This window comes from Protopterus annectens, chromosome 9.part0 (assembly GCF_019279795.1).
Source record: "Protopterus annectens isolate FY-2018-M chromosome 9.part0, PAN1.0, whole genome shotgun sequence".
NCBI lineage: Eukaryota > Metazoa > Chordata > Ceratodontiformes > Protopteridae > Protopterus > Protopterus annectens.
In genome coordinates, this window is record NC_056743.1 from 986529722 (window position 1) to 986553653 (window position 23932).

Genomic DNA, 23932 nt, shown 5'->3' on the forward strand with positions numbered 1-23932 from the left:
GTATATATGTGATAAAAATCAGAAACAATATACATTGAAAATTAGCCAAGTTAAAGTGTGACTGAGTACAGATATCTCTGATTAACAGATGAGATTGTAACAAAACACTTGCTACACCACTTCATTACCACTAACACCATTGTGTTATCAATTATTTATGACATTTAAAAGATTATGGAAGAAGATTAAATCAAGGGTTTACATTAAAAATAATATGTATAAGAGTGGGACTTAAAGTTGAATAATGTAACTGAATATTGTTTAAAAAATGAACACATAGCTGATTTTTGCAGAAGTCCTAGTAATTTTCAACTGAATTCTTTACCTGTGTGTTATTTTCTAACATTTTTACACTTTTTTTTTACCTCACTGTCTGTTGTTCATTAGGTTCCCTCCCAATCAGTCAGCCTATTTTCCATTACCAGGGTCAGGGTTGACTAAGAGGGACAACAATTTAGATAGCAAGCAAGGGTGAATCAATTTTTTTTTTTGCTTTTAGCCATGCTCCTTTGCACACCTGGTAAAACTCTAGGAAGGGGACATGCAATGGACTGATTACATAAATCGTCCCCTCACTTCTATAAAAGGCATCCTCTCCAAAATGTCCTGCTCTCCTACTGAAGTGCTTAGTGGTGGTTTCCCAGTCTCCACCAGAAAAAACCCTGCATGCTGACAACCCTCTCCACCCCTCCGAAAAAGGCAACCAGGCCATGTCCCTTCACTCCTCACCATCCCTGCCTGGCTCCTCCACTGCAAGGGTGGCTAACTGAACCCCAGTCACCACGGTCTCAGTCAGATCTCCATCCCTCTGCACCACAGGGCTTGACTAGCATTTTTCAAAACTGTTGGTGAGGTGGTCCCACAGTTTGAAGCCTAAGAAGAGTACATATTATCAGTGTAAGATATATTATTATTGGGGTCTACTACAGGTACTCACATGGTAGTAGGTCATGGCACACATACTCATTGCCACTCGCTTGAAAAAGCAACTGCCTGAACTCAAACTAGCCAGATATCCCATTTCTTTGTAGCCCTCTCAACACCCAAACTATACAGTCCTACAAGAACCTAAACTCTAAACCTAAAACTCCCACCCAGGTCCTAGCCCAAGTCCTCACTCCCTTACTCTAAACCTCAATTCCCACTCCCTAACCCTAAAGTCCCCAATGGTTCCTTAAACCTAAAACTCCAACCCCCTTCCCAAACCCTAAATTTCCCAATCGTTCTCCAACCCTAAAACTCACCTCCCTCTCCCTAAACCTAAATCTCCATTCTTGCTCCCTACACCTAAAACTCCCTTTCCTCTCCTTAAACCTTAAATTCCACTCCCACCCCTAAGTCTAAAATCCCACTCCCTCCCCAAAAATGTTTGCTCAAATTCATATTCGAGTTTGAGAGCAAGCTGCAGCCTATATGAGCTACAAGGCATTTGAGTCCCTGGCATTGTGACTGTTTTCTGAGCGCTTACGACTTGAGCACCTATAGTGTTCCCTATTATTGGCTCTCTGCAGTACTGTTGCATTGCCTGGACTGGAGTGCAGCTGGCACTGGGCATGTTTTGTTAACAGTTTTGATACAAGTATGAGTGTGTTGACTTTAAGACCACAAAGTCACCCAAGAAGGCCTGAAACGGGTGGTAAGCTACAAAAAGGTACACAAGATGGCCAACTGAAAAATACTTGCTGCAGACATAGGACAGACTACTGAGACATGCTGTCTTCTTCTGACATCATAACTATGTTTTACAATGTAATAGGAAAACTTAGATATGAGAGAGGTGGATTTATAAAAATGTATTTTTAATAAAAGCACTGGCAGAGTAACTAAATCTATACTTAAATGACTTACTAGGATAGGCAACAAGCTACGTGTCAATTTAGACCTTCACTTTTTGTTGTAGTTTTCTTTTAAATACTGGAAAGTGTACAGGTATAGGAATGTGAATGCACAATGGCAGGGGGGGGGGGGGATCTCCTCATGTGGTTCCAGCAGAAGTTACACAACCTCACATTGGCTTTACAGGAGCATATGAAGAGACTTCAGATCTGGTCAAGAGACGCATTACATGCAACTATAGTGACTGTTCAGCATGGTAGGAAAGCAGTTGTTAACTGAAGCTAAAGACAGTAATATCAAAGTGCTATTAATCAGTAATTTTTTAAGAATATTCACTCTGCCATCGCTGACAAGGATAGAAGAGATCTTCAGCGCCACCCTTTCCACATACACATGTAAACACAGACTTTAAATTAATAAAGGACAGCAACACTAAATTTCAAAATCAAAGTCAGTCAATCATATTGCGCTCTACAATACAGCAAGAGTTGGCACAACTTTAGGAACTTGGACTTGGAAATCATTCATATGATAGGTACAAGTAATACAGAGTAACATGCCCTGTTGTGTAATTTAGTTATCCCACCATTTCAGCACTGCCCTACTTATTTTATCCTCCTTATTTCAGAGAGGCCATTTCCCCGAGATAATAGGGGTAGAGGTACCAAAATAAAAAGAACAGTATCATGATCTTTCAAGTGACACCTTAAAAGACTCCGCGGCGCCAACTTCGTCCACCAGCACTCTGCCTATGTTCTTCTCAACTGGCAGTCACTTCCATAATTTAACGTGATTTCTACCTCGCCAGTACAGAAGCTAAGGCAAGAAAGAAACTCTTAAACTACTGGACAGCCATACAACTTACTGCAGACATAAATAAATTACAATTTGCAAAATAAATAAATAAATAAAACAGCAGTTGGTTTGTTGGACGGTGTCACATACCTGCCTGTGAACTAACAGTGTCTGCAGCCCATGTCAAAAGAAGAATTTCCCACGCATACAGAAACAACTGCCGAGTCCCTGTCATGTCGCTTTTTTTTTTTTCTTTACATGGGATCGGGGCTCATAATGTGTTGAAGAATCCAGCAGTTCCCTCAGAATTACTTTAACCAAATATAAAACCAAACTCCGTACAATCGGTTCCAAACTTAGTTCTTTAGTTGTACAGAAAGTTGAGTGACTCAAGTTGCATTTCAGTCTTGCGCTAATGGGTACACTAATTGGTATCTTAGCGGCTTCTCATTGGTCGCAAGTCCAGAGCTTTGACCAATCGAAACAGAGAAAATCGCACCCCTGCAAAACCTCGCATATTGATAGTAATGGGACAATTGTAAAGTAAATCATTCAGTTCTGGTATCATTTCTTACCCATTCCATGTACCTAACATTTTGAGGAAAGGTGCGTACTTCATCCTAATAACTCAGTACTGCACCTTCTTCCTTTCAAACGTTTGAAACTCGACTTCTATCCCAGCATGTGAAAGAGCGTCCAGCATCAGTTTTACTTCAGTACCCGGCTACTCCCTTCACTTTCCACGGTTCCTGATGCCAACGTGCTCCATTTTATACCAAGTATAATCCATTGACTATATGGGTCTTTTACTGTCCCGCTTCTGCTTCCCTAATTCCAAAGTGAAACATACAGATAAAAAAAACTGTCGTTGTCCATCAAGAAAAAGCAAGTGTGTGAAGCATGCTGACAATTCAGCAAAATATTTTTAGTTGTTTTTTTCTGGGGGGAGGCAGTTTGTTTTACTTTTTTACCTCTTCTGTGCTTATTAAAAAGGTAAACATAAATGTTATCAAATGTTTAATGAAGGACACAGTCATTTTGAAAACTAAAGTTGCTACAAGTTACAGAAGTTGGTAATATAATGAAAAAGCTTGTCCACAGAGTACACCTCCGAGTTACCCGCATTTACTAGAAACATGTAACTTTATGTCAGATGGGGGAGTGTTTGACCTTTAACCCCACAACAATACACTTAACGGTAACTGACTTGAGGTAAACGGGGTTACCTAGGACGCTCGAGACAGACTAAGGCATAACAACGCATAGCTCTCAACCTTCTGTCTCTAAAATGAGGAACACTAGACCTCATAATGTGGAACAAATGGGCAAAATGTAGAACATAGTACTAATGGCTTACTAACGACTTCAGCTAGGAAGGTCATAGGATGGTTAAAATATGCAGGTTTTACTTATAAAGAAGATTTAATGAATTAATATGATTTATTTCTATTTACCATGGATTCCACTTAAAAAAATCCCAAAACTGAATGTGTTACAGACCGTATCAATGTGGAACTTATTGGAACTTCGAAGAACATGAACTTTTTAAGACCCCAAATGAGGTACGCTCCTCGTAATGAGGTACACTTGAGAGGCGTGATAACAAGTAAAACTTCTACAATAAGTACCAGACCGTGGTTAGGCATACAAGGGCTTAACATAGTTGGAGTGTATCTAGCTGAGATTACTGTTAACAAGAACTAACAATAAAATTGTAGTCACATTATTGGAACAATAGACGATATTTACATAAAATAATAAGACAAAACAGTATTTAAAATTACACAACACAGTCGAGTAATTGTAAAGTTGACTACTGCGTGTTGATTGAACTTTTTACTGCAGCTTTATGTTCCGTATGTTTACTGGAACTAACTCCAGGCTGAAAATGGACCCCCAGTGGCAGCGTTCTCTAGTCCACTTACCTGTTAAAAATAATAATAATAATAACAGAATTAGGAGTGAATTTGCTAACGGGGTTAGGAAAAAAAAAAACATTTTAACCACATGTTTGTGTTTTCTTTTCTATCACTGCGTGCATGTGTACTTTGCGTGTTGAGGAGAGAGGACTGCAGTGCTGCATTCACTGTCTGTACCCAAAAGAATGAAAAACATTTATTTATTTTATTTATTTTACATTTGTTAACCGGGCTAGTCCAACTGGATACATGTCCATTTTCAGTGGAGGCCCGAGGAGAAAAGCTCCGCTATCTAATACATGGTAAAAAATATAAACACAATATACAAGTTATTACAAGCACAATAAGCATATTCCACATTACTTGGGGTATTTCAAGCACAAAAAATACTTAAGACATTAAAACGGAAAATGAGAAAGTAAGGTAATAGGAGATATAGCTGATACAGAAATACTGGAATGGGTAGTATGATACAGCAGAGATTAAGGAGTTTGTTTAAAAGTTTTCAATAGTATGTAGAGAAGAGTATAGTTGATAGATAAGTGACAAGAAAGTTAGTAATGGAATGTAGATAGGAGTATAGTCGATAGATAAGAGACAGCATGAACACTGAAAAAGAAAGAAAAATCTACCTGAGAGGAGTGTAAGGATGCGGTTTGTGTGAGGAGTTGGAAAGATCAGCTTGGGTTGTTGCATGAGCATAGCCAGTGATTGGTTAGATAGTGTTTTAGTTTAGTTTTAAACAGTGTGATGGATGTTTGGGATATTAAGTCAGGGGGAAGTTGATTCCATATCTTTCGTCCTCCAGTTATTTTAGGCATAAAAATGTTTAGTGTTTCGAATAAACGCATCTGACTTTAAAATATTGATAGGAAGCCCTTACATTCCACAACTCAAAACCAAAAACAACGAGGTACAAAAGGCCAAAAAATCAGGGGCATTTTTTAGAAATTACTCGGAGTTCATGTAACAAGCTACTAGAAAAAAAATTGTATTGGTTTGCATTTTCTGAAAAATAAGAAATCTGAACGCTAACTTCTGGCATTACAATTCAACTGAAATCCTCAGTTATTTACCAGAAGATTAAAAAAAAAAAACTTAAGAGACACGGGGTAAATATGCATGACAAAGTCAGAGACGTTTTGTAAAATCGGGGAGAGTTTACATTTGTACATGATTTCTTGAGCTTGCATCTGAAAATGGAAAGTGTTAAGAGCTAAAAATCTGTAGGTAGAGTACAGAAATGTAATGTAATGCAAGAGAAACAGGAAGAATTGTATGTTGATGGAGTTTGTTGGTGAGGTGGATGGGATACAGCCGGCATACCTCTCAACTGTCTAGATTTCACAGAATGGCCCCATTTTTGCATCATAGTTTTGGTCAGTTTATCATAAAATTTGTGGATATTCTCAAATTATCGAGGACTGAAGTCACTAAATAATGGCATACATTTGGGTTTCAGACTTCCTATCATTTAGGGAAATCATGCTAGCACAAACCCTGCAATTCTTGCAACTTTCTGAATTTATAAGAACAGTATTTAAAATCTGTCTCTGTGTTGGGTCTTTCGTCCTCCAGTTATTTTAGGCTTTGTGCAGATTTCTTGCGCTATGGGGTTGGGAGGTATGGACAAGATAAGAAAAAATAAACAAATAAATAAGAGGGAAAAAAACGAGAAGACAAAATGGAAGCTTACGTATACACATTATAATTCAAGAGCCTTACGCCTTACCTAATCTGTAAATGAGAAATAATTTAATAATGGATTAGTCACGAAAAATAAAAATGCTATTTCACTCTTCTGGGCTGACAAACTTGTTTCTTGACTATTATGCTAAATATGTTGTACGCTTATTATCGTATTGCAGTAGTGCGTAACTGAAGAGGTTTCGACAAATTCTACTTCACAGCTACATAGTCCGGGGTTCATTCCTGACCTCCGGACACTTTTTTATGTGGCGTTCTTTCCTTTAGTTAATTAGTAGGTTTTCTCTGGGTACTCTGATTGCCCAAACATGTTAGTGGATTGGCTTACATAGTAAATACAATTAATAAATTAAATTTTGAAGAGGCCTTCCAGATCCAGACTATTACTATTAATTAATTTCTTTAAATTAAAAAAGGAGACTTAATGGACGTAAATTACGGTAAAATCAAAGGTGACTGAATACAATTAATAAAAATAAGTCACTCAGACTAGAAGAATGATTCTATGTTAAGCATCCCCTCCCTTCTGTATCCTTCTTTTTTAGAAGGGCGTCGCAGCAACCCCTGAAGATATAGTAGGACTGGATACAATTAATTTATCTGTATCTCCATCCATGAGTGCTATGTAATATGTCTAAATCACTGTTCTGCCAACTTATTATCTTTTGTTGTCATTCTGCATTTCTTTTCCAGAGCTCTCTCCAGGTTGATTCTACATACGAACCCACGCACGTTCACACACTCTCGTATCTAGGTATCTTCGTTTAATGGGAAAGTCCGACTGAATAAAAAAACATTTTCAGCGAAGGCTTGGGGTGAAAAGTTCAATCTTAAACACGAGTTTTGATGCATAAAATACAATTACATGCTATCAGAAGGAATGCAAAGTATAGGCTAGTGTACATACATGAGAGAAAAAGCTTTGCAATAGCTTACATAAACATCATAAACATGTTGAATATTCTTTAGACATAGAGGCTATCTAGCACGAGGGAGATAATTAAACGTAATTGCTTTATTTATTAGTTTTTTTGTGTGAGAGCATTTCTTACTAAATGCACAACAATATAGTTATGCATAGGCTTTAGGTTTTATTTGTATATTCAGTGTTCCGGTTGGAAACATTTCACAGTGACAGTTCTGCATCGCTGTCCAGATTTGCCTAACAATTTACGTTGGCAGATCAGGATTAGAAGGGCCACAAACATATTTTTTCACTGTTCTGACTAAAAGTCCAATATACGCTATAGAATATCATCTGTATCCTTTCTTCTGCTCCTGCCTCGGTTTGTAGTAAATACATTTTTACGCAGTTTAGTGCAAGTATATTATGCTAATTTTTGCAAATGAACATAGTTTATTGGAGAAGTCAATTGTTAACACGAATTCATTACTTGTTTTGTACCTACTGAATACAGTTTTGCGATTGTTATTGTTGTCAGCTGATAACAAAAATCTCCATACTGAGGCTGCGAGTCCGGAAACAAGTGCAAAAGTCAAACTGCGAAAACTACTTGCTGTTACACTTTATACATTTATTTATTTATTTCCCCCACGGATTAATAAACTTCCTACACCAATCCACGTTATTTATACATACCACCTTCAAGTCCGCCGTGCTACGTACACGACATAATTATCCGAGATGAATCAGTTTCGCACTCAGTCTAGTCCCCTCAATCGTACTTATTCGCAGTACCGTGGGCCCCAAATACAGACCTTGCTGTTAACAACTGGGAACTAGCTTTTGTGCATTCAGGTATTTCCAATGATGCTCCTTTGAAGACGACACTCAAACTAGGCAGTTTAGAAGTTATGCTTATTTTACTTAAAAAGTCACGAATTTCCCATACAGACACATTGACATTGTTTTATGGTAGAATACACAAAAGGTTGCACTTAGAGAAGCCAGCGATCATCATGATGGGGAAAGTGCCAACTATTTGTATAGGTGCTTATTAGAAAATACTGTTGTGTAAGCAAACTTACCATAGTAGTAGATACTGGTATAAATCACTTTTTGCAATAGCCTAAGCTTTATGGGACTACCCTCCTGCCAAGAATAGGGCCAGATGGTTAGTTTCCAAAGTTATTTTTAGGACCATGAATAAATGCATCCTTTCTTTGATTCAGATTCCTCATTGTATTAAAGCATATTCCTTGCTTAATACAGCAACACTTTTTAGTGTGTTTTAAATTATAGTTTTGAATATTTTTCCATTAAGGGGTGAAACAAAATGTATGAACCAATAATGACAAAATATCTATTTCAGACCATTTCAACCACAAGAGGCCACTCAAAATGCTGTCATTATGTTGTTGTTTGTCTTTCGGCTTTACCCAGTTAGGGGCAGGAGCAGCCTTAGATCAACTGGTGCCCTAGGCAAAAGGGCTCCACGGCACCCCCACCACATCACCCGGTGCCCCCATCCAAGTCTACCTACCCCAAATAAATACTGGAAAAGCGCCCCTGCTAGAGCAGCACCCTAGGCAGCTGCCTAGCTGGCCTATGTCTAAGGCCGGCTATGGTTAGGGGGTCGCCACAGCAGAACTCCGGTCCGCTAATGATTGGCAGTAGATTTTAATGAATGCCAAGGTGCCAGCTCAACGTTCAACCTTCAATGAAGGCCCGCCCATTTACGCACGTCTTTCGAATGCCCAGCCAACCGCGGGGAGGACATGCAGACTCCACACAGAAGGCACTCCCCGCACTCCAACCGAGAATCGAAAGGGAGAACCTCTTGCTGTGAGGCAACAATGCTACTACTGCACCACCACGTCAAAAAATCCACCAATATCAGTGAATATGAACAATCTCTAAAGAAGTAAAGACATCTGAATAATTCCACATTAAAGAGAACTATTACTAATGCAGAGGTTGCTACTGGCAAACAAATTCACATTTCAGTGCTTCATCTACAAATGCAGTGCCTGCTGCCCTTAAAGAATAAATTGACTATATTACATTAAATAAAAATGGTGTGCTGGTGGCATGCAATAGGGAATGGTCAGCAAACAGACAACATCCTAATAGTTACTAGGTATCTCATCAAAAGTACAGCACACAGGAATAGAGCACCCCACTTTATGCTTCACTGTAGTTTCAGCAATCAATCTATCTTGTATGGGGATAGAACCCACAACCTTCTGCACCAAAATCAAGTGTGCCATCTATTGCATCACTGTCACTGACAATGAAAAATGCAGCTATGGAACTCTATGACTGACACTGACAGATTGTAATCCTCAGAGTTTTGCAAAAAACAAAAATAAAATTAACGGAGAACTGGTAGCTGGTGTTGAGGCTTAGGTACTTGCCTATCAATAATTAAGGTGTACAGGGTTTGACTCTGAAAAAGTCACTTAACTGGACAGTGACCTTTACATACACAACTAGAACAGATCTGCTGCTTGGAACTGCTTCTGTCTGCATGACAGTAGCATTACCTTCCTTCCCTCATAATGCTACAATCTCCCACTGTATTTTTTGATTCTTCTGTAAATTCTCTTGTGGACGTTGGTACCAGCATTATAAATGAAGTGGGTTTCTCTCATGCTTCTACTCACAGTCTTCCATGCATTGTGTGAGGTTACACTAAAGTTGCTGGGCTATCCAATCAGCAACAACAATGACTCGCAAGGCTTCTGGGGCTGTTTTCTATTTACAGAAAACAGGCTATAGGTAGCTGCTTTTCTTGCCTTATGCTGAATCAAGCTATAGGTGAATCTACTTACACAACTGTACTATGTCCATCATTAGATCACTTTTGCAGTAGCCTAAGCTATATGGGACAAATATCTGAGCTTGTAAATAAGGGAGGGGAATGAAGGATCAGAGTCTGGGAACCCCTGGAGGATAGTTGTAGTACACCTGTTCTGAACTTAAAAACAGGAATTCAGTTTGAAGTGCTCAGCAAAGATGTGCACAGATGATTAAGATCCTGCCTGTGGAATATTTCCAGGATTCACCAATTTCCAAAAAGCCACAGAAGTATCCAGAGCCATTGTAAAATGGGCCCTGACCCTGCCTGGAAATGTCTTGTTATGGTGAGTGTATTAAAAAAACAGCACAAGAAAACCATTTAGAAACCATTTAGACATTGTCTGTTTATATGCAGGGAAATAACAAAACCAGACTTTTTGACCCTTAGCTACAAAATCTAACAAAAGGTTGTCTTTTCCTACACCCAGTAGTACGGCTCTACTCCAAGTGCTTATTTACTAGTAATTCACAATACATTTACTCTAACTGGACAGTACTATTACTCCCACTAGACTGAGCCTAGTGAATTACTGTTCTGGCACCTCCCATCATCCCATCCTATTGAACTGCATAGTCCTACTAACCCTAAAACTGCCATCCAGTCCCTAACCCTAACCATAATACTTCTCTCCCTAACTGTGAAGTCCCCAGTCACTTCATAAACCTTAGACTCTACTCCCCAAATCTAAAGACCTCAATCACTCCCTAATCTTAAACTCCCCCCAGCCCCTAAACCTAACGCTCCCATCCTGTTCCCTAAACCTAAATTCCCTAACTTCTCCATAGCCCTAACTCCACTCCTGCTCCCTAAATCTAAAACTCTGTTCCTGCTGCTTAATCCTAAAGTCCCTAAGAGCTCCATAACCCTAAACTCTCCTCCTACTGCCTAAACCTAAATCCCCTTCCCAAACACTGCCCAAAACCCTAACCTGCATTCCCACTCCCTCCCCACAGCTGCTGCACTAACCTTGTCAGAACTCAGCTGCTGTGTTTGGGCAAGGTGCATCAGCTCCATTCTCTTTCATGGCTGACACACTTTGCCCGGACACGTACTCAAGTTCGAGCACGAGCTGCCAGTCATGTTAGCTATGGGATGGCTGGGTCCCTGGCTGCAGGGCAGTGGTATTTGAGCACCTGGGACTTGGGTGCTTGTAATAGACCCCTAGTAATACATCAAGTGTCCAACATAATAGCATTATGATTTTAGAAACGTTGACACTTAATACGACCTCTCAACTGTACTTTTAATGGAGCTATGTACCTGTTTTCAGGCTTGACTTACCCTTTCACATGATATACCTGTTTGGGAGACATATACCTATTTTCATTCAGGCTTGCTTTATCTCTTCACACAATTTTCTAACCTCCTCCATCACACACAATATTGAAGCTGTTTAGTGAACAGAAAACCAGACTGCATGATTATTATACTAGTGATAGCACCAGACTACATGACTATTTAATGGTGATGTACAAGACTACATGACTATTATACTGGTGATGGCACCAGACTACATGACTATTATACCAGTGATAGCACCAGACTACATGACTATTATACTAGTGATAGCACCAGATTACATGAGTATTATACTGGTGATAGCACCAGACTATTATACTAGTAATAGCACCAGACTACATGACTATAATACTGTGATAGCACCAGACTACATGAATATTATACTAGTGATAGCACCAGACTACATGACTATTATACTAGTGATAGCCCCAGACTACATGACTATTTAATGATGATACACAAGATTACATGACTATTATACTGGTGATGGCACCAGACTACATGACTATTATACCAGTGATAGCACCAGACTACATGACTATTATACTAGTGATAGCACCAGATTACATGAGTATTATACCGGTGATAGCACCAGACTATTATACTAGTGATAGCACCAGACTACATGACTATTATACTGATGATAGCACCAGACTACATGAATATTATATTAGCACCAGACTACATGACTATTATACTAGTGATGGCACCAGACTACATGGCTATTATACAGGTGATAGCACCAGACTACATGACTATTATACTAGTGATGGCACCAGACTACATGACTATTATACTAGTGATGGCACCAGACTACATGACTATTATACAGGTGATAGCACCAGACTTCTTCTTTCGGCTTTTCCCGGTTAGGGGTCGCCACAATGGATCACCTGTCTGCTCATGATTGGCAGTGGAGTTTTACAGTGTCGAGTTGCCAGCCTGGCACTACATGACTATTATACTGGTGATGGCACCAGACTACATGACTATTATACTGGTGATAGCACTGGACTACATGACTATTATACTGGTGATGGCACCAGTAATTTAAAGGAAGTGGACCCATATGGGTGGCCGCAAATTCACTCCTGAAGTGGTGCTCATGTCCCTCCTGGACAGTGGAAAGCATTATTAACTACCATAGACCCTTACCTCTGTGAACTTCACTCACCTGACCACTGATAATTGGGTAAACTCGGGATAAATATGGCTAGGCTTGTAAGGGCTCTAGGGCCGTTAGCCTAGTAACCTTCGCTGAACCTATGAACCTATATATTACATATCCCTTTTTGGAAGCAGAGATACATTAGTTTGTGAAGTAGATTATTCCAATATCACTCATTAAAATCTGTTCTTTGTACTCTTCATCCCCAACTTTTTATTCCCAGGCAACACATCAAAATGACCATGACTACCATTACAACCAGATTAGAAAATCTTTAATTCAAACTAATGATGTTTTAGCAAAACAATGCAGCATAGATCTCAATTTCTTTGCTCAAGAATCAGGGACAAAGTCAAAAATAATGGGGGACAAAAACAGAAAATCAGGACAAATTTTAAATACTACCCTAATTCACTTAAAAATTAACTGATCAACAAATTTTGTATCAACGTGTATTTTCTGATCAATAGCAGTATGAAACTATAATACCTGACATTATTGACTGACCAGAAAATCAAAAACGTTGTGAAGGACAAGGCAAAAATATGAGGCAAAATCAGGGACCTTCTGCAAAATCAGAGGGATTCAAGAAGTATGCAGTACAGCACTTTTGCGCTAAATAGATAACATTTAAAAACTAATAATTTATTGGCATTTTCAGAAATTAGATGGGGAAGACTGCACTAATTGTCTTTCATTGTGTGTTGCCACCAAGGCAAGCTTTTTGTTTATAGATATCTACTAGACTATTTGGCTTGCTATCATATTTATAGACCATCCCGTTAAATTTCACTACAGATTTTTCATATTTTACTCTTCTGTACCCTTAGTATATGCCTTGTTCATCATTTCATTCAAGTAAATAGTTTTATGCAGATGTGCTTATGCTTATGCTTTTTTTTTTTCAGAAGTTTTGCTCAATTTCCTTATGTGTCCCTTATGAGAAAATAGATGTTCATCTAGGTTTCATATACAGAGGAATGGAAAAGGGGACAATACATAAATAAATAAATAAACAGTTTATATATATATATATGTATATATATATATATATATATATATATATATATATGGGTCTGTCTTCATTCTCTGAAAGACCACTAAACTGTAATCCAGTTGCCCAAGACAAATTCAACGAAAGCTTACACTTCCGAAACCACATTTGTCACCGGGAAAAAAAAACACTTGGCCATCAGGGCAAAATAACAAACACACAAAAATGAACCCCCTCCCCCCAAATATACCAACTCCGAGATCGCACTACCTGGGGGGAAAGGGCAAAGGTCACCCTGGTGGCCAAGTGTTTTTTCTCCTGGTGACAGCCAAGTGCTCCATGGTTTCGGAATTGTTAGCTTTCATTGAATTGGGATCGGGCAACTGGATTTCGGTGAATGAAGGTAGACCCATACATATATATATGTGTGTGTGTGTGTGTGTGTGTGTGTGTGTGTGTGTGTGTGTGTGTGTGTGTGTATGTGCATATGCATGTGTGTGTGTGTGTGTGTGTGTGTGTGTGTGTGTGTGGTATTTGTCTATTTTATGCACACACACACACACACACACACACACACACACCTATATATCTATACATATATATATATATATATATATCTATATATATATATATACATATATATATATATATATATATATATATATATATATAGATAGATAGATATATATACATAGGTCTACTTTACATACTTGAACTTTCACATAACCGAAGACCATATAACTGAGCCGAGAACGCCGTTGAAACTTCACATGAACAAACGATCACAAAGCCAAGCTGTTTCCCAGGGTAAGTAACCACTGGGCCAGTAAGGGGAGATTTATCCTTTTCCCCACTGTAGTGCAATCCCGGAGTTGATATATTTAGTAAGGGGGGGGGGGTGTGGGGTTACGTTGTAGATGGTGCGGTGTGCTCTCTGTGAGTTTTTGGCCCAGTGGTTACTTACTTTGGGAAACAGTTTAACTTTGTGATCGTTCATTCATGTGAAGTTTCAGCATTCTCGGCTCGGTTATATGTTTTTTGTTTACATGAAATTTTGAGTATGTAAAGTAGACCCATATACATACATATTTGGGTTCCATACTATTTGTCAAGTGTTTAGTTGGTCAAAGGATTTTCAGGTGTCAGAAGTGGCCAAATGCACATTTTTTAGAGTGCAGGAAGAGTCAAATTGTGCAATATCACCTATTAGGTAAGTGGGAGAAGGTAGAAATGCTGAAGCTTTCATTTATAATGAAAGTTTCAGCACTGGGGTTGAATGTGCGTGCATGAGTGTTTGCAGATTGGAGAAGGGGATATACAGGTTAACATGCTTGGATACTGTTATATATGAAGTTGGTGTGTGTCTTGCATAGTGGTGTTGTTAAGGGTGAGGACATTTAGTACCCTAATGTTCAGGGTTGGAGATGGGGCAGGAGTAGGGTTAGGGTTATGGCAGCCCCCTCACCCAACATTTAGTCATGTGTGGTAACCCCTCTCCTACACCTAACCATATACATTATAGTATAAAATAACATTTCCCTCACAGTACCTCTAGGCAGGCTGTGTACATCTGCAAATTAGTGGACTGATTTTTTTTCTTTTCTTGATACTTGTGACATCACTTGCAAAATGAAACTATTTAGTTTTGTTTTTCCATTCAGTGTTATAGCATTTGTGTTTTCAGTCATTTGTACTTTTTGTTTGCAGTGATGTAATATGTTTTACTACACGTATGTTCCACTATTTGGAATATATTCAAATAATATATACACTCACACAGACACACACATATTCAAAAAATAAACTATCATTAAAGTGAAACACTATTAGTGAAAATTTCAACACAATTGCCATGACTCTGCACTTCTTAGTAGCTGTACTCCCATTAACCTCCATCACAGCACTGGTAACCTAGTATTTGTAGTATGAACTCTGACTCTGCTCTCCTCAGTAGCTGTACCCCTGTTAGTCTCTATCACAGTGCTGGTAACGTGGTACAGCAGAATCAGCGCCGAATGTTCAATCCTCAGTAGCTGTATTCCCATTAACCTCCTGGGTGCTCCGGTTTCCTTCCATGTTACAACGACATGCATATGGAGCATTTCTCCCCGGTTCTCTGCTGAAAATTGGTTCTGCTCCAAGTCAGTGTTAATATAAAATAAAAGAATAAGAAAAATTAACCTCCATCACAGTGCTGGTAACCTGGTACCAGCAGTATCAACACCGACTCTGCACTCCACAGTAGCTGTACTCCCATTAACCTCCATCACAGTGCTGGTAACCTAGTATTAGCAGTATCAAGACTGACTTTGCACTCCTCAGTAGCTGTACTCCCATTAACCTCCATTACACCACTGGTAACCTAGTATTAGCAGTATCAACAGTGACATTTCACTCCTCAGTAGCTGTACTCCTGTTAACCTCTATCACAGTGCTGGTAACCAGCAGTATGAGCATGACTCTGCTATCCTCACTAACTGTACTCCCATTAAGCTCCATCACAGTACTGGTAACCTAGTATCCGCAGTATCATGACTGACTGTGCACTCCTCAATAGCTGTAATCCCACTAACCTCCACAGTGCTGGTAACCTGGTACCAGCAGTATCAGCACCGACTCTGCTATCCTCACAAACTGTACTCCCATTAACCTCCATCACAGTGCTGCTAACCTAGTATTGGCAGTATCAGCACTGACTGTGCATTTCTCAGTAGCTGTACTCCAACTAACTGCCATCACAGCACTGATAACCTTTCATCACACAGCTACTTCTACAAACAAATAATACTGATTGAAAAAGGAAAATAGCTCCCTTTTTCTGACTGATTAAGCCAAAAAAAAGCATGACCATCTTACAAATATAATTTATCTGAATAGTGGTACTGTTTGAAAAAGAATGTTTAGTGGACTAATGTGTAGGGCAGTGATAGGGGTAGGACTAGGGTTAGCACACAAATAAGGTGGACAAGGGGTGTCCCTAACTCTTCTCCTTCTCCTAACTCCAATACTTACCATTAGGGCACTAAATAACCTTTCCTTAACAGTACCAGTAAAGAAGGCAAATTCACACATAGATCTGCTTTAAGCATGCTCTATATATTTACTCTGCATTTGGGTTCAAGAGTTAAATAAACGCAAACCATTACATTATACAATTGGTCTTACCAGAAACTTACCTGCAGTATCTTACCTTCATGTGGCAGATATATTTTGATCAAAGGTGGAATCCTTGTAAATAAGACCTTTATTTATACTTATCGCCGATGTTTAACAGTTTTTAAAATCTTGCATGTTTTTTTCAACTAACCTCTTACTGAACTTTAATGATAATTAATGATCTCTTACATATTTATAGGATCATAAGAGGTTACTAGGCTAATGGCCCTAGGGCCCTTACAAGCCTAGTCAAGTTTTACCCTTATTTCCATGAACAGCACCTATTGCCCCTGTCCAAGAGGGGCACAGGTGCAACCCCCAGGGTGAAATTATGGTTGCCCATCCAGTCGTCCAGATTGCGTTTGAAGAGGGCCAATGAGGGGCTGTGCTTGACATGAAGTGGGAGTCTGTTCCAGAGGTGTGGTAACCTCTAGGAGACAAATTTGTCCCTCCAGTGGGTTTTATTAATGTCACATACCAGGTTAAGGCCTTTAGAGTGAGTAACCTGTGTACCATTTGACTTGCGGATATGCAACATTTCTAATAAAGCAGGGCCAGAGATTGCCTTATATGCAAGGCAGAGATCACCTCTGAGCAGTCTGCATGAAACAGAATAAAGTGACAGTGATTTCGGATGATCCACATAGGCCAGATGCTGAAGACCTTGAATTTTCCTTGTGAGAAAACTTTGTGGTCTCTTCAATTGCTGCAGGTGCTTGGGAAGGTACATACCAAAAGGGGCGTTGTATTAAATTTTTGGCCTGATGAGAGAAGAGTACAGTGAGGTTATGACTTCTTTTTTTTTCTGGAGGCAATGCTCTTACTACGAGATGAGCAATATAGGATGCCGTTCTTACCACTGTGGAGATATGGTGGTCAAATGTAAGGCTGCTGTCAACCTGTGTACCCAGGTCTCTCACTACTGAGTGCGTACTTAAGGTGTTGCTATTGATGTGGTAGTCAGCAGGAACACTGCTCTTACGGAAAGGGATGATAATAAATTTTTTTGCATTGAGTTTAAGGCCATGACTTTGGCAGCAATCATTTGTTTGTGTAAGACCCTCTTGGATGTTGACATAATTTGCATATTCTATGACCACTCCCAGATTGCAGTCATCAGCAAACTTTGTCAGCCACAGACCTTTAGTTTTTGCTTGTACTTCAGAGAAATAGATTGCAAACAGTAGAGGTATCAGGACTGATCCATGAGGAACACCACTGGTTACAGGTCTGCTGTTGGAGGTGGATTCTCCTAGTTTGACTATATGGATTCTATCAGTGAACCAGTTAATGGCCCATCTAATGATATAAGGGTTGATACCAAGCCTGGTAAGTTTGTCAATGATGTCTGAGTGGGGGATAGTGTCAAACACCTTGTCTAAGTCTAGGTAGGCTGTATGTACAGATTTCTCCTCGTCCAGGGCCTTGGTGCCTGTCTTGAAGAAATTCACCAGGTTTAACAGGCATGATCTCCCTTTGACAAATCCAAACTGAGTAGGGTCAAGTGTTTGGAGATTGCCTATATCTTTGTTGATAAGGTTCATGATGATTCGCTTTATGGCCTTGCAGATAAGGCTAGTCAGGCTGGTGGCAACTCACGAAGCATCAAAGACCATTCAGGTGCAATTAACCATAGGCAAAACTGCTCTACAGTTTGTAGCATGTTACAGGCCACCCTCTCAAACTCAGGAACCCCACACAGCCTTCCTGAAGACACTGGAGAGTACAAATGTCTCTCCAAACACCATCATATTGGGTGACTTCAACTACCCAAACATAGACTGGGAACATTACTCAAGCCCCAATACCCTAGCCCAAAGGTTCCTGGAGTTCATAAACTCAAATGCTATGGAACAACTTGTCACCATTCCCACAAGAGGTGAAAATATACTAGACCTGATCATCACAAACATGGGGACAAAATGCTCCACACCGGAAGTATATCCCTCATTGGTGAGATCAGACCATAAACTAATCTCACTGGAGATCTACATCCCGCCCCCACCCAACAAAAGACCACAGTGAAGAACTTCTCAAAAGCCAACTTCACACTTCTTAAGACTGGTGTGGTATCCTTCAAGGCCCCTGAGCCATTGGAAACCACAACCCACGCTGCTGAATCCCTTACAAATGCTTTCTACGAGCACCTCCAGGATTGCATGGATCAAGCAATCCCAAATAAAATCAAGACCCTTTCCACCAAAGGCAAGCGCCCAATCTGGTGGACCCCAGCCAAAAACAAACTTTACAACAAGAGGAGAAAGCTACTACAAGATAGAGCAAAATCCCTAAAAGAGAAGACATCTCTGATCAATACTAGTAAAAAACTACGATCACTCATAAAATCATCCAAGGCCAACTTTGAGAGAAAAATCGCCAAGGACTTAAAAGACAATCATAAGGCCTTCTTTAGCTATGTTAGAAATCTGGGTGGAAACTCCCAGATATGCTCAGAATTAGTCCAAAATGATACAAAAATCACTGAACCCACAAACATTGCAAACATACTGGCAGACAGGTTCAGTGAAAATTTCTCCCCTCCCCAAAAGGAGAAATATCAATCCCACCAAACTGTAGCCTCCCAATCATTTCAAATTCCCAGGTGAGAGCTGCTCTCTAAAGCTAAAAACACAGCATCAATGGGACCGGATGGTGTCCCCGGCTGTGTGCTACACGAACTCAATGAGGAACTAAACCCACACATAAGGCTGCTGTTTAATCTTAGCCTTACCACAGGATACATACCCAAAGAGTGGCATACGGCAACTGTGGTCCCACTCCACAAAGGCGGTGCTTCTATGGACCCTGGTAATTACCGCCCCATAAGCTTAACAAGCCTGGTCTGCAAAGCTATGGAGAGGATCATAATGGAACTCATAAATAAAGACATAGGGGACCTACAGACATTGGATCCTACCCAATTCGGGTTTGTCAAGGGCAGATCATGCCTCTTGAACTTGGTCGACTTTTTTGAAACAGTCACCAAGGCCATTGATGAGGGTAAGGCAGTTCACACAGCCTACCTTGACCTTGCAAAAGCTTTCGACACAATACCTCACTCGGGTATCATAGAAAAGCTCACCAGCTTAAATGTAAACCCATATGTCACAAGATGGGTTGCAAACTGGCTCAAGGACAGAACCCACAGGGTTAGAGTTGCTGGTGCCATGTCAGACTCCAAGTCGGTCACAAGCGGTATCCCACAGGGCTCAGTCCTGGGCCCCCTCTTGTTCGGCATCTACTTTTCAGATGTGCAGGCAAACATAGGAGGATTGTGGCTGACAAAGTTTGCAGATGACTGCAAACTGGGCATCATAGTTGAAAATCCATCAGACACAGATATCCTTCAGAGAGGTCTCATAGAAATGGATAACTGGTGCCAGAGCCATGGCCTTAAGCTAAACGCTAAAAAATGTATATTCATACCCTTTGGTAAAAACAAGGTAACCCCAAGTTACCACATAGGTGGCAATCCATTAAGCACAGAAGAGGTTATCAGGGACCTGGGGACCCAAGCTGACAGTAACCTTTCTTTTGACACTCACATTGCCAAAGTGGTTAGGAGGACCCTCTACATTGCCCATCTGATTATGAAGGGATTCACATCCAGATCAAGGGAGGTCATTGTTCCCCTGTACTCTTCACTTATCGGACCAATGATTGAGTACAATGCCCCATTCGGAATGTATCTTACCCGACACCTGCAGCAATTGGAAAGACCCCAAAAGTTCCTCACCAAAAGGATAAAGGGGCTCAAAAATATGCCATATGCTGCCCGACTGAAGAAACTCCAGCTCTATTCAGTCGCATACCGTCTGCTCAGAGGTGACCTGTGCCTGACATACAAGGCCATGTCCAACCCGGAATTAATGGACATGCTCCACCTCAAAAAATCCAAATCCACCAGAGCCACAAGAGCAAGAGACTTAAACCTCAACACGGATGTAAATAGGATGTGCTGGAGGGAGAGATTCATCACCCAGAGACTCCCTATGCTGTGGAACAGAATCCTGGTCCATGTGAGACAGAGCACTTCGCTGGCTCTGTTCAAGAGGAATCTTGACCAGTGGATGGGAGATCGTAGGTTTACCCCGGGGATCATCTCTGTATCACTGCTGGACAGAGGCACGGCAAACTAATGGGTATAGTATTCTTCAACCTAAGGGGTGGTGAAAGCCACACAACTCTGGCTAGGCTTATAAATGCCCTAGGGCAGATAGCCTAGTATGAACCTATGAACCTATAATAGGTCTATAGTTCCCAGGGTCAGTGGAATCACCACCTTTGTGCAAGGGAGTAATGGTGGCTGTTTTCCATTCAGCTGGGATGAAGCCGGTGCTTAGATTTTGATTGAAAACAGTACTCAGTGGTGTTGCTAATTCTTGTTGGAGCCCATGTAGAACACAACCTGGGATGTTATCAGGTACCATAGATGCTGTATTTTTGGCTTTAAAGAAGGAGTTTACGACCTGTTCTTTAGAGATACAAGATAGGGAACAGGTGGTAGGGATGTCATGGGTACATGTGGCGGGTACAGGGGAGTGAAATTTTCACAGAACCTGTCAGCCAACAGGTTAGCTATGTCCACAGGCTCAGTATATGTGGCATCATTAACTACCAGTTCTGCACAAATATGGGCCTTTCCTTTTAGGTTACAGATGTAACTAAAGAATGCCTTATGGTTGTTCTTAATTGCGGAACCTAACTTGGATTCTTAGTTTGCTTTGGAGGACTTCACAAGAAGTCTTATTTGCTTGTTTAAGCTGAGGAGGGAGTGTTTCCAGTTTAGGGCTCACTCCCTCTTAGTCTTCGACAGCAATTTCTTCCTCTTATTGTAAAGCCTGTTAATGGCAGTTGTCCACTAGACAGGTTTGCTCTTCCTTAAGGAGCTTGTTTTGGTCCTATCAGGTATGGCCGAGTCAATGCAGTTTTACAGGTGTTTGCATAAAGCATTGATGTAGAACGCGGTATAGTTGCCAGTTCCATCTGGGGGGAGGTGCAGTAAAGCTATTTATACCATCCTTTAAGAGGTTATCATCTGCTTTGGAGAAGTTTTTTAATTTAGTTGCTGCTGGGGGGGGGGTCAGGTGTGATAGTTACTTCGAATGAGACTGATTTGTGGTCAGATCTCATCAGGGAAGACTTCACAGTGGGGGTGCTACAGTGATCCCCCATATTGGTAAGCACCAGATCCAGGATGTTGGCACCCCTTGTGGGGATGTCAACCAGCTGGTCCAGGGCACTGGAGTTAATGAAGTTGAGGAACTTTTGGGCAAGTGAGTTTGAGCACAAATAATTTGTCCATTCAATGGATGGGTAGTTAAAGTCACCCAAAACCATGGTGTTTGGATGTATCTTGATAGACTCAAGTATATCCAAATATCCAGAGTGGGTGTCTTGATTCATGGAGGGGGTCTTGTAGCTGGCAATGACTTGAATAGGTGTCCTACCAACAGTTAATTGCACTTGAGGTATCTCCAGGGAGTCATACTGTTTAACCAATCTGCAGGTGTATTTATCTTTAATGAATATTGATTGATACACTACCTCCTTTAGTTATCGTGCCTTCAGTTTGTAGTCTGAATGTGTGGAAGGAGGTGTAACCTGGTATGGCTGGGGTGCTGTCCACAGTCTTGAACCAGGTCTCCATAACTGCACAAATTTCTGGGTCTTCCAAGGTGAAGACTGTTTCCAGTGAGTGCAGTTTGTGTTAAGGCTCCTTGCATTTAGCAGCATAACCTTGAGGTTGTTTTTAGATGGTGTTTTTACATCAAGAATTTTGTCCTTGAGACACTGAATAAAAAAGGCACCATGGGGGTGGCAAGAGCCTTAGCCAGTAGCCAAAATCCCAGGGGTGACAGATGAAGTCTGTCTCTGGCAAAGCACTGAGGTCTGTCAATCATGTCATCCCAGGCTGATAGATAGTGGATCCCCTTAGAATTTATTTACATTGCAATTCAAGTTGTTCTAGTACCATCCACTTAATTCATCCAGTTATTCTCTGAACACAGTTAAATCAGCTTGTAATGCATGAATGTGTTCTGTTTTACTATCGCCCACATATTTAGTTATTCAGATTTAACCCCTAAGTTTTATATTAGTAATACATTTCTGGAGTGCACACAAGCACTTGCAGTTTGTTTGTGTCTTTCGGCTATTTCCGGTTAGGGGTCGCCACAGCGGAACTCCGGTCCGCTAACGACTGGCAGTAGATTTTTATGTACTGGCTTGCCAGGCCTAACGCACAACCTTCAACGAAGGAACGCCCATTCATGCATGCCGCTACACAGAAGACGCTCTAACTGAGAATCGAACGGGCAACGTCTAACTGTGAGGCAACAACACTACCGCAGCAGCACCACCGCAGTACACACTTGCAGTAAACTCTATAAATCCTTATTTCTGAAGCTTATTACTTTTAGTTATCATATCAGTCTTTGATGTTCTTCTCACTAGTTTTACTTATGGTCTTAAATGTATTCCTTATCCACTTTACTACTGTGTTATTGGTTTAAGAGGGGATAGGACTTCTATAGTAACAGTACGTCGAACAGTACTGAAGAGTTTTACTAGGGCCAAGAACATGTCAATTGTATGAGTTGTCAAAGTGTTTCTCATTGAGGTGTGCTCCAACAAATCTGAAAAAAAAAACATAATCTGTCTTCAGCAAAAGACTGGCTTCACAAATTGCTTAAAAAACTCTACTTCCTGTTTCATCACATATACTTGTATGCTCTGATAGTGTTGCAAAAGGGAAACTGCATTTTTTCAAAAGATTTGATGATCTCAGACTTTGTTAATTGAGTGAGAACATTTAAAGGATATCAACAAGGTGTGTAAGTGAACTGCTCACACAGAGAATAATGTTTTAAGTTATTTGTGAAGTTACTCTTCTAGTGATGAAAATCTTTTCACTGTATCTGGTTCACTTGAATTTGTGGTGAATATTGTTTCAATGAATTATACAGTGACCCAAGTATATAGTGTGAGCTGCCAATCCATGGTCTGGATAAAAAGAAACATGTTCAAATATATAGCCACATATAAGCAGAACAAACTTCTCTTGGAAAAGCTATATTCCTCTTCACTAACTAAAACTAAATTTTCAGTTTACTCATTTTTGTTAAGGAGCTAATTATTCTCTCGAGAACTATGCAGAGAATACAGGTTAGATTTATTGACCTGAAGATTATAAGCAGTGATTTAGAAGGAGCCCTGTAAACATAGACTATTACTACCCATTTCTGCTTAATAGGAATGCTTCCCCTTCTAAGACATTACTGACCAATAATAT

At 40.2% G+C, this 23932-nt stretch overlaps 1 protein-coding gene across 1 annotated transcript in view; it reads right to left on the reverse strand.

Annotated features, from left to right (window-relative positions):
• ERBB3 (erb-b2 receptor tyrosine kinase 3) overlaps nucleotides 1-3035 on the reverse strand; it is a 708562-nt gene extending 705527 nt beyond the window's left edge. Inside the window, exon 1 of the mRNA XM_044083747.1 lies at nucleotides 2782-3035. Within this exon, the coding sequence (XP_043939682.1) occupies nucleotides 2782-2866 (85 nt within the window). The 5' untranslated portion in view covers nucleotides 2867-3035. The remainder of the gene's footprint in view (nucleotides 1-2781) is intronic.
• Nucleotides 3036-23932: the final 20897 nt, after the last annotated feature.